The sequence below is a fragment of the Narcine bancroftii genome, chromosome 7 (assembly GCF_036971445.1).
Source record: "Narcine bancroftii isolate sNarBan1 chromosome 7, sNarBan1.hap1, whole genome shotgun sequence".
NCBI classification, from domain to species: domain Eukaryota; kingdom Metazoa; phylum Chordata; class Chondrichthyes; order Torpediniformes; family Narcinidae; genus Narcine; species Narcine bancroftii.
The window spans coordinates 214,771,294-214,787,111 of NC_091475.1; the positions used below are offsets into that span (position 1 = coordinate 214,771,294).

Genomic DNA, 15,818 nt, shown 5'->3' on the forward strand with positions numbered 1-15,818 from the left:
GTTGGGGTGCCTGTGGGAGGGGGTTGAGTGAGAGGTTGGGGTTCCCATGGGAGGGGGTAGAGTGAGGAGGAGTGCCCATGGGAGGGGATTGAGTGAGGGGTTGGGGTGCCCGTGGGAGGGGGTTGTGAGGGGTTGGGGTGCCTGTGGGAGGGGATTGAGTGAGGGGTTGGGGTGTCCATGGACAAGACTAACACAGTGTCAGTGTTTGACAATAAATGCTCTGCATGTTGATCAGGCTGCACTGAAGGAAACGCTCTTGTTCCGAATCCGCCACCTCTGGCTCCTGGAGACACATCAGTTGATACGAGCTTGGGGTCCAGCAGGTGTGGAGGAGATGCGGAGGTGGAAAGCTGACCAGTTCCAGGAGCGCATCACCCTGCTGAGAAAGTGGCAGGAGCGAGGGCAGAGCATCAGCCAACTCCACATCTGCACAAACCGGCTGCTGGTGTTCGACTGCTCCTTCATCCATCTGGAGATGGGTACGTACAATAGGGACCCCCTGTCCATCATAAGACCCTTGTCCACAGGGACCCCCTGTCCGTCACCAGGCCCCCTGTCCGTCACCAGGCCCCCTGTCCGTCACCAGGCCCCCTGTCCGTCACCAGGCCCCCTGTCCGTCACCAGGCCCCCTGTCCGTCACCAGGCCCCCTGTCCGTCACCAGGCCCCCTGTCCGTCACCAGGCCCCCTGTCCGTCACCAGGCCCCCTGTCCGTCACCAGGCCCCCTGTCCGTCACCAGGCCCCCTGTCCGTCCACAGAGACTCAGTCCGTCACCAGACCCCTGGCCATGGGATACCCTGCCCACCAGCTTTCTCCCACCGGGCACCCTGCCCACCAGCTGTCTCCCATCGGACACCTGCCTGCTTTGTCTTGGTGGACACGATGAGTTACGCTCTGCCAAGGGTGAACTCGCACTCTCTGATGCCAGCGGTGTGATCAGTGTCAGGCGGCAGCTCCCTGTGGTCTTGCCTCTCACACCATCGTTCTGGCAGTGATGCATGCTTTATGTTGCAGTTCCCGCTCTGCAGTCGATGCAGCTGCAGATGCTGCAGGTGTTGAAGGAGGTGACAGAGGAGCAGCTGACTGCACTGACCAAGGACCTGACCATGGTCATCCAACATCTCAAGGAGAAGCCTGCAGACGTGGCTGCCTTTGGCTCATACATAGATGTGGTAAAACCCTTGAGCACTGTCCCATGCCGTCAGCTTCCTTCACTAGCTCACGCCCCCAGGGCTGGGCAGCTCTGCTACACCCACAGGTCACAGCATCTGACCAGTGGTTCTGCCCATCTCCCCTCCCCCACACATCACCTTGTAACCCACCCATCAGCTCCCACCCCTCACCCACCAGCCATCATCCCTCCCCCTCACTCCCCACCCACTACCCATTTCCCTTCACCTCTCACCTATCACCCATCCCCAACCCATCATCCATCACCCCTCATCCACCATCCTCACCCTCAACTCTCACCCATTATCCAACACCCCTCACTCCCCCACCTATCCCTTCACCTCTCACCCACCACCCCTCACCCCCACTCCCCAACCACCCCTATCCCCTCACCCATCACATCTTGCCCCTCATGTCACTTTTCACATCTCACACCTCACCTCTTATCCTTGATCTCTCACCTTTCACCCATCATCTCTCATCCCTCATGTTTCACCCTTCACCCCTGTAAGGTAAAACATCATGAGATGGGAATGTGTAGGGAGTTACCCTGTACAGGGCAGTAACAAGAAGGGGAGGTGTCCTTGTACTCCTGTTAGGTAAAACATCATGAGATGGGAATGTACAGGGCTGTAACAAGATGTAAATGCATCCTTGTACTTGCAAGATAAGAGAGACATTGATGGATTGAGAGGCAGGAAGCTAGCAGGGAAAGGATAGCAACAGTTTTAGTCATTGGACAAGTAATGATATGATGATGTTCTAAGCATGTATCCAAGGGTATAAAAAATCACCATTTTGCTGATAACGGCAGAATGCATTCTCCGACTAACATGTTTAGTCGCAAGTGTTACAATCCGGTAATAAAGAACAAAGAACCCTGATTTCGACTCAGCCTGGTGTTTGTCTCACTCATTCATGAACAAAGCAGACCTAACACCCCTCACTCTCCAACACAGTTCTGTGTGACAGAAACCCCTCCATGTTGATTAAACTTATCAATATCCCTGTGTCCAGTCTGAACACTCTAAAAGGCTCTAAAAGTAACCCTGGTAATGATAGGCCAGTGAGCCTGATGTCAGTAGCTGGTAAATTATTGGAAGGTGTTCTAAAAGATCAGATTAGGGATAGCCAATATGGCTTTCTGTGTGGTAGGTCGTGTTAGTTTTTTGAGGAGGTTACCAGGAAAGTTGACGAAGAAAAGGCTGAGGACGTTGCCTACATAGACTTTTGTCAGGCCTTTGACAAGGTCCCACATGAGAGGTTAGTCAGGGTGTTTCAGATGCTGGGTATTCATGGTGAAGTAGTGAACTGGATTCGACAAGGGTTGGATGAGAGAAGCCAGGGAGTAGTGGTGGATGATTGCTTCTCAGACTGGAGGCTTGTGACTAGTGCTGTGCCTCAGGGATTGGTGCTGGGACCATTGTTGTTTGTCATGTATATCAAAGATCTGTATGATAATGTGGTGAATTGAATCAGCAGGTTTGGAGATGACACTAAGATTGGAGGTGTTGTGGACAGCGAAGAAGGTTTTCAAAGCTTGCAGATGGATCTGGACCAGCTGGAAAAATGGGCTGAAAATGGCCGCAGATGGAATTTAATACAGACAAGTGTGAGGTGATGCATTTTGGAAGGACAAACCAAGAAAGGACATTCACGGTAAATGGTCGGGCACTGAGAGGTGCAGTAGAACAGAGGGATCTGGGAATACAGATACATAATTCCCTGAAAGTGGCGTCACAGGTGGAAGGGGTTGTAAAGAGAGCTTTTGATTCTTGGCCTTCATAAATCAAGGAGGTAGGATGTTATGGTGAAGTTGTCTAAGACATTGATGAGGCCAAATTTGGAGTATTGTGTACAGTTTTGGTCACCTAACGACAGGAAAGATATCAATAAGATAGAAAGAGTTCAGAGAAGATTTACTTGGATGTTGCCCAGAATTCAGGAACTGAGTTACAATGAAAGGTTAAACTGGTTACGATTTTATTCCCTGGAGTGTAGAAGAATGAGGGGAGATTTGATAAAGGTATTTAAAATTATGAGGGGGACAGACAGAGTAAATGTAGACAGGTTTTTTCCACTGATTGTAGGTGAGATACAAACCAGAGGATATGGGTTAAGGATGAAAGGGGAAAAGTTTAGAGGGAACATGAGGGGGAACTTCTTCACACAGAGAGGGGTGGGAGTGTGGAACGTGCTACCAAGTGAGGTGCTGAATGCGGCTCAATTTTAACATTTAAGAATAATTTAGACAGGTATGTGGATGGGAGGGGTATGGAGGGTTATGGACTGGGTGCAGGTCAGTGGGATAAAGAAAGAATAATAGTCTGGCATGAACAAGGGCTGAAGGAGCCTGTTTCTGTGCTGTAGTGTTCTATGGTTCCATGAACCTTTCCCATCCAAGTACTTATCCAAATGTCTTTTAAATGTTGCTATTGTCTCTGCCTGGACCATTTCCCCTGACAACTTGTTCCACACACCCAACACCCGCTGTGTGAAGGTGCTCCTCAGGTCCTTTTTAACTATCTCCCCCTCACCTTAAACCTCTGCCTTGGGGAAAGACTGATAATTCAATATATCCACCATGTATAACACATGATGTTACAAACCTCTATGAAGTCCCTCTGCAACCTCCTAACATTCCAGGGGAAAAAAGTCCCAGCCTATCCAGCCTCTCCTTGGAGAACATTCCAGCATAGTACAGGCCCTTCAACCCACAATGTTGTGTTGACTTATGTAAACCTTCTCAACAATATAAACCTTGCTTTCATTCTTCGAAGAACCATCAAAAAGAAGCATCAAAATACTTTTCTTTGAATAAGAATGTAGATGAGACTTTCCAATCTCTTATATTTCCCAATTTCAAAACATGTCATCTTCACTGAAACCTAGCGATGATATTTCGAATTATCTGATTAATCCAATAAATCAAAACTTTTTGCTTTTGGTAAAATACTGATTTTAGTAATAGGTCGATTTAAGTAACCAGTCTTGGTTTTAATCTGCACTTGCCAAATGAAACCTTTCTAGACCAGAACTGTATCCACGATTCTCCCTAGCAACCAAGAATTTCTTGATGCAGAATCGTCCATGATAATTACAGTATCTCTGCGTAAAAAAATTGCGTTTAGCTTCAGATGATTTTTGTAATAATGAAAGATATTCTTTAACCCACCATTTGTTATTGTTGGCCACCTCACACCCATAATCCTCTTTTTATTGCATCCATGTGCCTGTCTCAGAGACTTTAAATATCCCTATTGAAACAGCCACCACCATCTCCCCTGGCAACACATTCCAGGCACCCACTGCTTTCTATGTTTAAAAAAAAAACAAAATAAAACATACCCTGACGTCTCCCCTAAACTTCCCTCCCCTCACCTTGTACAGATGCTCTCTGGTGTTTGCTGCTGCTGCCCTGGGAAAAAGGTGTTGGCTGTCCACCCTATCTATGCCCATCATAATCATGGAGACTCCTGTTAATTCAATCCCCTGACTAATGAAGCCTAGCATCCCATAGGCCTTCTTAACTGGCCTATCAACCTGCATGGTGATCTTAAGAGATCTATGGATTTGGATCCCAAGGTCCCTCTGTGCCTCCACACTGTTAAGAAATCCTGCTATCAAACTTCGTTCATCAACATTTGCTTTCAAGTTCAATCTTCCAAAATGCATCACTTCACAATGTTCCAGACTGAACTCTTATCTGCCACTTCTCCGCCCAACTCAGCATCCTGTATATATTCTTTTGTAACCTACGACAACCTTCAGCACACTATACACAACTCCACCAACCTTTGTGTCACCTGAAAACTTACTGACCCATCCTTCTGCCTCTTAGTCACCGACCTCCAAACAAAATATGTTTCTTCTACTACTACCCTCCACCAATTCTGAATCCACACAGCCAAGGCTTCGTGGATCCTATGCCTCATGACTTTCTGAACGAGTCTCCCATGCGGGACCTTGTCAAATGCCTTACTAAAATCCATATACACCTCATCTCCTCTACATCAGAGAGGCTAGATGCAAATTTGGAGTTCACTTTGTTGAGCACTTCAGTTCTGTTTGCTTCAGTAGGGTGGATCTCCCATTGGCCACCCATTTCAATTCCCCATCCCATTCCCTTGCTGACATATCTGTTCCATGGTCTCATGCACTGCCAGATTGAGACCACCTGCAAATTTGAGGAACAACACCTCATCTTCTGTCTGGCACCCTCCATCCGAATGGCATTAACATCGATTTCTCCTGTTTCTGTTAAACCTGCCCCCCCCCTCCACTCCACCCTCCATCTTCATTCCCACAGCCTCCTTTCGTGTCTGTCTCTCTATCTCTCTCTCTCTCTCTCTCTCCCCTTTTCCATCTGTCTCCTTTCATAGAGTCAAAATCAATTCTCACCTTTCCTCTTCTATCCAATTAACACCTTTTATCTGTTGGTTTGGCTCCTCTCCCTCCCATTCATTATTCATACGCTTGCCCACTTTTCACTCATTCCTTGAAGAAAGGATCTGGCTCGAAATGTCAGTTCTATATCTTTACTCCTGTGGACACTATGAGACCTTTCTACATCTACTCTCCATGCCTTTCAACATTTGAAATATTTTAATGAGATCTCCCAACCCGCCCCCACCCATTCTCGTGAATTCCAATGAGTTCAGGCCAAGAACTGTCCTCATACAATAACCCTTTCATTCCCAGAATCATCCTTGCGAGCCTCCTTTGAACCCTATCCAGCATCAGCGTGTCCTTTCTTTAATGAGGAGCCCAAGACTGCTTACAATCCTCCATGTGACGTCTCACCAGGGCCTTATAAAGTCTCAACATCACATCCCTGCTCTTAGATTCTATCCTCTTGAAGTGAACGCCAGCATCGCATTTGCCTTCTTCACCATTGGCTCAACCTTCAAGTTTCTTTTCAGACTATCCTGAACAAGGACCACCAGGTCCTTTTGCATCTGGGGATTTTCAATTTTCTCCCCATTTAGAAAATAGTCTTCCTGTTTATTTCTTCTACCAAAGCATCTTGGAATTTTCCCTAATCCTTCTTGTGCCCCTTTTGAGGTCATTCATGTCCTCCAGTCCTGGGAACATTCTTGTGAATCTTTTCTACACCCTTTCAGATTATTATGTTTTTCCAGCCATGATGCTCAAGTGTGGTCTAACCAACGCCATCTCTGATGTCCCTGTTCCTAGACCCAGCACTCTAACCAATGAAAGCCAGCATACCTGCTGTCTTCTCCAGGCTCTCTGATGAACTCTGTCCTTGTTTCTCAGTTCGACACATGCAGTGAGAGGAACCAAACCTACCGCCAGACGTTGGATCAGGTGCACGCACTGCTGAAGATTATCCGTAGCCACTTCCAGCACCACGCCTTGTACCAGGAGAAGGAGGAGGAGCAGGTATCGGGGTGGGAGATGGGACGGTTGTTGCAAGTACATTCTAACCCCACCACCAGCTTCCTCTGATACCCTGGCCTGCACCCTCTTGGTGGTGAGAGGTTGAGACCTGATGCATTTAAGAGACTCTTAGACAGGCAAATGGATGGAGGAAAAATATAGGGTTATGGGGTAGAGAGGGTTCAGTACTTTTTAAAGGAATTGGTCCCTTAAAAGATCAGAGTGGTCATCTATGTGTGGAGCCTAACGAGGTGGGGGAGATCTTAAACAGTTTTTTTGCTTCAGTTTTTACTCAAAAACTGGCATAATGAATAAGGAAGGAAGGGAAACAAGCAGTCGTCTCATGGAACATATAGAGATTAAAGAGGAGGAGGTGCTTGCTGCCTTACAGCAAATAAAAGTAGATAAAGGTAGGCCGGATATGATCTTCCCTCAGACCTTGAGGGAGATTTGTTTAGAAGTTGCAGGAGCCTTGGCAGATGTATTTAAAATGCCCTTAGCCACGTGTGAGGTGCCAGAGGATTGGAGAGTAGCTCATGTTATTCCGTTGTTTAAAAGTAAACCAGAAAATTACAGGCGGGTGAGCCTGATGTCAGTAGTAGGTAAATTATTGGAGGGTATTCTGAGAGATCAGATATACAATTATTTGGACAGCCAAGGGCTGATTAAGGACAGTCTTCATGATGCTGTGCGAGGTAGGTCGTGTTTAATGAATCTTAGATTTTTTGAGGAGGTTACCAAGAATGTTGATGAAGGAAAGGCTGTGGATATTGTCTACATGGACTTTAGTAAGGCCTTTGACAAGGTCACACATGGAAGGTTCATCAGGAAGGTTCAGACGCTAGGTATCTATGGAGAGGTTGTCAACTGGATTCAAATTGGCTGAAGATAGAGAGTGGTAATGGATGGTTGGTTCTCAGACTGGAGGCCTATAAACGAGTGATGTGCCTCAGGGATCAGTGCTGGGACCATTGTTGTTTGTTGTCTGTATCAATGATCTGGATGATAATGTGGGAAAATGGATCAGCAAATTTGCTGATGACACAAAGATTGGAGGCGATGTGGACAGCGAGGAAGGTTTTCAAAGCTTGCAGAGGGATCTGGACCAACTGGAAAAATGGCAGATGGAATTTAATGCAGACAAGTGTGAGGTGCTGCATTTTGGAAGGGCAAATCAAGGTAGGACATACACAGTAAATGGTCAGGCACAGTGTGGAGGAACAAAGGGATCTGGGAATAAAGATACATAATTCCCTGAAAGTGGCATCACAGGTGGACAGGGTTGTAAAGAGAGTTTTTGGCATCTTGGCCTTCATAAATCAAAGTATTGAGTACAGTAGCTGGGATGTTATGGTAAAGTTGAATAAGACTTTGGTGAGGCCAAATTTGGAGTATTGTGTACAGTTCTGGTTACTAAACTATAGGAAGGATGTCAGTAAGATCGAAAGAGTTGAGAGAAGATTTATTAGAATGTTGCCGAGTTGAGTTACAGGAAAAGATTAAACAGGTTAGGACTATATTCCATGTGGCAGAGAAGAATGAGGGGAGATTTGATAGAGGTTTACAAAATTATGAGGGGAATAGACAAAATAAATGTGAGTCAGCTCTTTCCACTTAGATTAGGAGAGATAAATACAAGTGGACGTGGCTTTAGGGTGAAAGGGGAAATGTTTAGGGGGAACATTCGGGGGAACTTTTTCATTCAGAGAGCGGTGGAAGTGTAGGACAAGCTGCCATCCGATGTGGTGAATGCAAGCTCACTCTAAGTTTTAAAAATAAATTGGATAGATACATGGATAGGAGAAGTATGGAGGGTTATGGAATGGATATAAGCTATCGGGACTTGAGGAATGATGTTTCAGCACAGACTAGAAGGGCCAAATGACCTGTTTTCTGTGCTGCAGTTTTCGATGGTTCTTTGGAATAAATGAGTCAGCACAACATCAAGGGATGATGGTCTGTTCCGTGTTTATGTTCTCTAGACCCGAGTCCCCACTCTGGACTCCAGTCCCTGCTCTGGACTCCAGTCCCCGCTCTGGACTCCAGTCCCCGCTCTGGACTCCAGTCCCCGCTCTGGACTCCAGTCCCCGCTCTGGACTCCAGTCCCCGCTCTGGACTCCAGTCCCCGCTCTGGACTCCAGTCCCCGCTCTGGACTCCAGTCCCCGCTCTGGACTCCAGTCCCCGCTCTGGACTCCAGTCCCCGCTCTGGACTCCAGTCCCCGCTCTGGACTCCAGTCCCCGCTCTGGACTCCAGTCCCCGCTCTGGACTCCAGTCCCCGCTCTGGACTCCAGTCCCCGCTCTGGACTCCAGTCCCCGCTCTGGACTCCAGTCCCCGCTCTGGACTCCAGTCCCCGCTCTGGACTCCAGTCCCCGCTCTGGACTCCAGTCCCCGCTCTGGACTCCAGTCCCCGCTCTGGACTCCAGTCCCCGCCCTGGACTCCAGTCCCCGCCCTGGACTCCAGTCCCCGCCCTGGACTCCAGTCCCCGCCCTGGACTCCAGTCCCCGCCCTGGACTCCAGTCCCCGCCCTGGACTCCAGTCCCCGCCCTGGACTCCAGTCCCCGCCCTGGACTCCAGTCCCCGCCCTGGACTCCAGTCCCCGCCCTGGACTCCAGTCCCCGCCCTGGACTCCAGTCCCCGCCCTGGACTCCAGTCCCCGCCCTGGACTCCAGTCCCCGCCCTGGACTCCAGTCCCCGCCCTGGACTCCAGTCCCCGCCCTGGACTCCAGTCCCCGCCCTGGACTCCAGTCCCCGCCCTGGACTCCAGTCCCCGCCCTGGACTCCAGTCCCCGCCCTGGACTCCAGTCCCCGCCCTGGACTCCAGTCCCCGCCCTGGACTCCAGTCCCCGCCCTGGACTCCAGTCCCCGCCCTGGACTCCAGTCCCCGCCCTGGACTCCAGTCCCCGCCCTGGACTCCAGTCCCCGCCCTGGACTCCAGTCCCCGCCCTGGACTCCAGTCCCCGCCCTGGACTCCAGTCCCCGCCCTGGACTCCAGTCCCCGCCCTGGACTCCAGTCCCCGCCCTGGACTCCAGTCCCCGCCCTGGACTCCAGTCCCCGCCCTGGACTCCAGTCCCCGCCCTGGACTCCAGTCCCCGCCCTGGACTCCAGTCCCCGCCCTGGACTCCAGTCCCCGCCCTGGACTCCAGTCCCCGCTCTGGACTCCAGTCCCCGCCCTGGACTCCAGTCCCCGCCCTGGACTCCAGTCCCCGCCCTGGACTCCAGTCCCCGCCCTGGACTCCAGTCCCCGCCCTGGACTCCAGTCCCCGCCCTGGACTCCAGTCCCCGCCCTGGACTCCAGTCCCCGCTCTGGACTCCAGTCCCCGCTCTGGACTCCAGTCCCCGCTCTGGACTCCAGTCCCCGCTCTGGACTCCAGTCCCCGCTCTGGACTCCAGTCCCCGCTCTGGACTCCAGTCCCCGCTCTGGACTCCAGTCCCCGCTCTGGACTCCAGTCCCCGCTCTGGACTCCAGTCCCCGCTCTGGACTCCAGTCCCCGCTCTGGACTCCAGTCCCCGCTCTGGACTCCAGTCCCCGCTCTGGACTCCAGTCCCCGCTCTGGACTCCAGTCCCCGCTCTGGACTCCAGTCCCCGCTCTGGACTCCAGTCCCCGCTCTGGACTCCAGTCCCCGCTCTGGACTCCAGTCCCCGCTCTGGACTCCAGTCCCCGCTCTGGACTCCAGTCCCCGCTCTGGACTCCAGTCCCCGCTCTGGACTCCAGTCCCCGCTCTGGACTCCAGTCCCCGCTCTGGACTCCAGTCCCCGCTGACTGGTCCCCAGTGCCCATTCACTGGTACCCAGTGTCTGCTTGTGCTCTCTCACCAGGTGGAGTACCTGTGGAACACCTTTCTCCAGATGTGCAGGGAGGCTTCAGAGTACATCAGGTCTCAGCATGACTCGGTGCTTGATTCCCTGGAACAGGAACGGTTGCTCTTTACTGCACAAGTGCTATTCATTAACTCCAAAGTGGGCTCCGCCTCGTTCTGTGATCCCAGTCAGAATGCTCTGGCCACATTACACCAACTGCAGCAACTGAGGGATGAATTCCTGACCATGGCACAGAGACTGCAGGAGCTCAGCCAAACCAATCATGTCATTAAAGGTACCACTCTGACCTCCAGCAACCTCCATGTCACAGACACCATCTGGGATGGGGAGGTCACAGACATTGTCTGGGATGGGGAGGTCACAGACACCGTCTGGGATGGGGAGGTCACAGACACTGTCTGGGATGGGAAGGTCACAGACACCGTCTGGGATGGGGAGGTCACAGACACCGTCTGGGATGGGAGGGGTCACAGACACCGTCTGGGATGGGAGGGGTCACAGACACCGTCTGGGATGGGAGGGGTCACAGACACTGTCTGGGATGGGAGGGGTCACAGACACCATCTGGGATGGGAGGGGTCACAGACACCGTCTGGGATGGGAGGGGTCACAGACACTGTCTGGGATGGGAGGGGTCACAGTCTGGAATGGGGAGGTCACAGACACCAGCTGGTAAAGTGGATTGAAAAATGGCAGATAGAATTTAATGCAGACAAGTGAGAGGTGCTGCATTTTGGAAGGACAAACCAAGAAAGGACAGTTCTGGTCACCTAACTACAGGAAGGATCTCAATAAGGTAGAAAGAGAACAGAGAATATTTACTAGAATGTTGCCCCAATTTTAGGAACTGAGTTACAGGGAAAGATTAAACAGGTTTGGAATTTATTCCTTGGAGCGTAGAAGAATGAGGGGAGATTTGATAGAGGTTTACAAAATTATGAAGGGTATAGATAGAGTAAATGCGAGTAGGCTCTTTCCACTTAGATTAGGAGAGATAAATACAAGAGGACATGGCTTTAGGGTGAAAGGGAAAGATTTAGTGGGAACATTAGGGGGAACTTCTTCACTCAGAAGGGTGGAACAAGCTACCATCTGATGTGGTGAATGCGGACTCACTCTTGTTTTAAGAATAAATTGGATAGATACATGGATGGGAGAGGTGTAGAGGGTTATGGATTGGGTGCAGGTCAATGGGACTCACGGATTGATATTTAAGCATGGACTAGAAGGGCTAAATGGCCTGCTTTCTGTGCTATAGTGTCCTCTGGTTCCAAATTGGAGAGGCCCAGAATGGAAAGTTGGTGGACATCAGCAGGTTGGGCCAAGAGCCTGATTCATGCTTCATGACCCTGTTACTGTGAACAATGTCCTTAATCATCGGCAATTCCAGAAGGTTCAGGTGCATGGTAACTATGGTGGATGGATAGTTTGGGTTCAGAATGTGCTGACCCAGAGAAGAGAGGGTAGTGGTGGAAGGAGATAATTCAGGCTGGAGACCTGGGACCTGTGGTCATCCATAGGGATCAGTGTTGGGACCCCTGTTTTTCATATATAGAAATGACTTGGATTGAAAGTAGGAGTATGGGTGAGTAACTTTGCAGGTGATACAAAGATTGGTGGAGTTGTGGACAATGTAGAGGGTTAACAAAGTATATAACGGAGAAATATCATAGAACATTACACCACAGTAGAGGCCCTTCAGCCAACCATGTTGTGCCAACCTATGAAAACCTACTCCTCAACACTCTTACCCTTCCCTACTCACACCAGCTTCCACTGCCACCTTCCGTTCATCATTCCTCCCCTTTCATCCTTCCTGTTCTATCACACCTGAAACAACGAACATTGAGCTGCCAGCGCTGCCCCTCCAGCAATCAAGTCTCACTGATGGCCACAATGTCATAATTCCACCCCAAATCCATTATCTGACCTCATCTCCCTTTCCTACAATCCTACAATGAAATAGATACACCTGAGAATATATTTTCCACCACGCACAACTTTTGCTACCTGCAGACTTCACATCATCTTTTCTCTCCTCCTTTCTTGTCTGCTCTGGCACTCTGGTTCTCCTCCCCCTGAAAATCTAGTTTAAACCCACCGGAGATGCTCTAGCAAATCTGCCCACGAGGATATTAGTCCCCTTCCAGATCAGATGCAAACCGTCCTGTCGGAAAAGGTCCCACCTTCCCTGGAAGAGCCCAGTGATCCAGAAACCTGAAGCCCACCTCCCTGCACCATCTCTTCAGCCACATGTTCAGCTGCATTAACTTCCTGTTTTTACCCTCACCAGCACGTGGCACGGGCACCAATCCTGAGATCACAGCCCTGGAGGTCCTGTCCTTCAACCTAGCACCTAACTCCCTGGACTCTCTTTGCAGGACCTCGTCACCCTTCCTACCCACCATCCCTTCCCTGTCTTATTGGGACAAACCAGGTGGAGGGATATCTATCAGGTGGAGGGATATCTATCAGGTGGAGGGATATCTATCAGGTGGAGGGATATCTATCAGGTGGAGGGATATCTATCAGGTGCAGCAGATGTTTAGTGTGATTTGGACTCCTTGTTTAACACAGACGTGTGGGCTGAAGGGCCTGTTGCTGTACTGGACTGGAGTGTGCAGAGACATTGGCCTCATCTGCAGCTGGGCTTGGGAACCGGGGATTCCAGTAACCCATCTCCAGTGCTATGTTGATTGATTTGCAGGAAAGCCCCTCAATCTGTCTTTCTTGAAGATGACAGAAACAAACATTGCCTGCAGGAGAGAGTTGTGGAACCTCTTCTTCACCGCCTCTGAAGAAGTCAAGCAGTGGCGGAAGATGCAGCTGTCTCAGGTAAGAAGTTCCTGTCACTCAGGCAACAGTTGCTATTCGGCTGAGCCAGGGCTTGGATCTGTCCCTGAGGCAGGCAGCGGAAGGGGGTCTGTTGTCAGTATTGGCTTTGACCCTGACCCACTATCCTGCCTCAGATCACACAATATGTGCAGGCCTCTCCCACCACATGCCCATATGTGCAGGCCTCTCCCACCACATGCCCATATGTGCAGGCCTCTCCCACCACATGCCCATATGAAGCCCAGGATCATTACTTTTCATAAAGTTCAGGGTCTGTGACAGGGACTGACAATCACACTGTCCCCCACTATCATGTTGGGGAAGACAGTACATCAACTTATAAGATATAGGAGCAGAAATAAGCTATTCAGCCCATTGAACCTACCCCACAATTCATTAATGTTGATAAATGAGTTACTGTTCTCCCTGCAGTATCTCCGGATGATCCGTGCCAGGTATCTGGGGTTGACAGCAGCTTAACAGAGGGAAAGCTCAGTACAAGCCTTCTGATAGAATCTGTCAGCGCATCCCCTCAGTGGTACAGCCCTATATCTACCTGCACACATCCGTCCCCTCAGTGGTACAGCCCGGTATCTACCGGCACACACCCATCTCCTCAGTGGTACAGCCCAGTATCTACCTGCACACATCCGTCCCCTCAGTGGTACAGCCCGGTATCTACCTCCACACACCCGTCCCCTCAGTGGTACAGCCCGGTATCTACCTCCACACACCCGTCCCCTCAGTGGTACAGCCCGGTATCTACCTCCACACACCCGTCCCCTCAGTGGTACAGCCCGGTATCTACCTGCACACATTTGTCACTATGAATACAATAAGTTCTTCAAGAATCAAATTCTGATTTGCAGGGGGAGGGGAACCTGAGTGTTAGAGCAGATAGAGAGGTGGATGAGGATACAATTCATGTGAGGACTGCATGTATAGGCAGATGAGACAGAGGTTTACAATCCAGTGATCACTGGGGGATCAGAGGTGGAGAGGGTGAGAAAATTTAGGTTCTTTGGAGTCACTATGTTGGAGGATCTTTCCCGGAACCAACACACTAATGGCATCGTGAAGAAAGCACGTCTGCACCTCTACTTCCTCAGGAGTTTGCAGAGGTTTGGTATGACACAAAAAACCCTGGCAAATTTTTACAGAGGCATGGTGAAAAGTGTGCTGACTGGCTGCATTACGATCTGGTATGGGGACATAAAACCCTCCAAAAGGTAGTGGTCGCAGCCCAGGATATCCCAGGCAAAACCCTCCCCGCTATTGAGAACATCTACAGGGAATACTGCCATCGGAGAGCAGCAGCAATTATCAAGGATCTAAACCACCCAGCCCACACTCTGTTCTCGCTGCTACCATCAGAAAGGACTCGCCCACCAGGTTCAGGAACAGTTGCTCCCCCTTCACCATCAGACTCCTCAACCACAAACTCAATCAGGGACTCATTTAAAGACTTGTCCCCTTTATTGATTTTCTTTTGTTCTCTCTGTATTGCCCAGTCTGTTTGTTTACATTTGTTATCTGTTTACGTGTTTTTGCTGTCAACAGTTTATTTTTTGCACTACAAATTAATATAATTCTGCCGTGCCTGCAGGATAATAGAATCTCAGGGTTGTATGTGATGTCATTATGTACTTTGACAATAAATCTGAAATCAAAGGTTTGTACATGATAGAAATGTTCTCAGGTGTATTTATTTCAATGCGAGGAGTATTGTTGGAAAATCTGATGATATTAGTGCGTGGATTGACATGTGGGATTGCGACATTATTTCTATTAGTGAGACTTGGTTGCAGGAGGGGTAGGACTAGCAGCTCATTGTTCCGGAGTTCTGTTGTTTCAAATGTGATAGAGGGAGAGGGATGAAGGGGGGAGGAGTGGCATTGCTAGACAGGGAAAATATCACAGCTGTGTTTAGTCAGGACAGCCCAGAGGAGGCCATGGGTGGAGCTGAGGAACAGGAAAGGTGAGACCACAGTGATAGGATTGTATTATAGACCGCCCGATATCAGAGAGAATTGGAGGTGCAAATCTGTAGAGAGTGTAAGAAGTGATAGTAGGAGATTTTTCCACATATTGACTGGGACACCCATATTGTAAAAGGGCTAGATGGCTTGGAGCTTGTGATATGTGCTCAGGAAAGTTTTCTAAATCAATATATAGAAGTACTAAGTCGAGAGAGGTTGCAAAATTAGATCTTCCAATAGGTAACAAGACAGGAGACAGAAGTCTGTGTAGGTGAACATTTTAGGTTCAGTGACCATATTGTCATTAGTTTCAAGTTAATTATGGATAAGGATAGGTCTGGTCCTCGAGTTGAGATTCTAAATTGGAGAAAGGCCAATTTTGTGGAAATGAGAAAGGATGTAGGAAAAGAGGATTGGGATAAGTTGTTTTCTGGCAAGGATGTGTCCGGCAAATGGATGGCCTTCAAAGGTGAAATCTTAGAGGGCAGAGTTTGCATGTTCCTGTCAGGATTAAAGGCAAAGAGAACAGGCACAGGTAGCAGATATAGGCAACAAGGAGTAAATGAGTTACCTGAAGAGAATAGAAAATGTAAGAAAATACTCAAGAAGA

The 15,818-nt window shown here is 49.6% G+C and overlaps 1 protein-coding gene across 5 annotated transcripts in view; it reads left to right on the forward strand.

The window, feature by feature from the left end:
- The window catches only part of LOC138739703 (dynein heavy chain domain-containing protein 1), a 194,564-nt gene that overhangs the window by 30,400 nt on the left and 148,346 nt on the right, over positions 1–15,818 (forward strand). For all 5 annotated transcript variants that reach the window (XR_011342368.1, XR_011342369.1, XM_069892290.1 and 2 more), the window contains exons 12-16: positions 236–479; positions 1,014–1,171; positions 6,447–6,572; positions 10,392–10,668; positions 13,102–13,229. Coding sequence is in view for 3 of the 5 variants with exons in the window: in XM_069892290.1 (XP_069748391.1) it covers positions 236–479; positions 1,014–1,171; positions 6,447–6,572; positions 10,392–10,668; positions 13,102–13,229 (933 nt within the window). In the remaining 2 variants the exon portion in view is untranslated. The remainder of the gene's footprint in view (positions 1–235; positions 480–1,013; positions 1,172–6,446; positions 6,573–10,391; positions 10,669–13,101; positions 13,230–15,818) is intronic.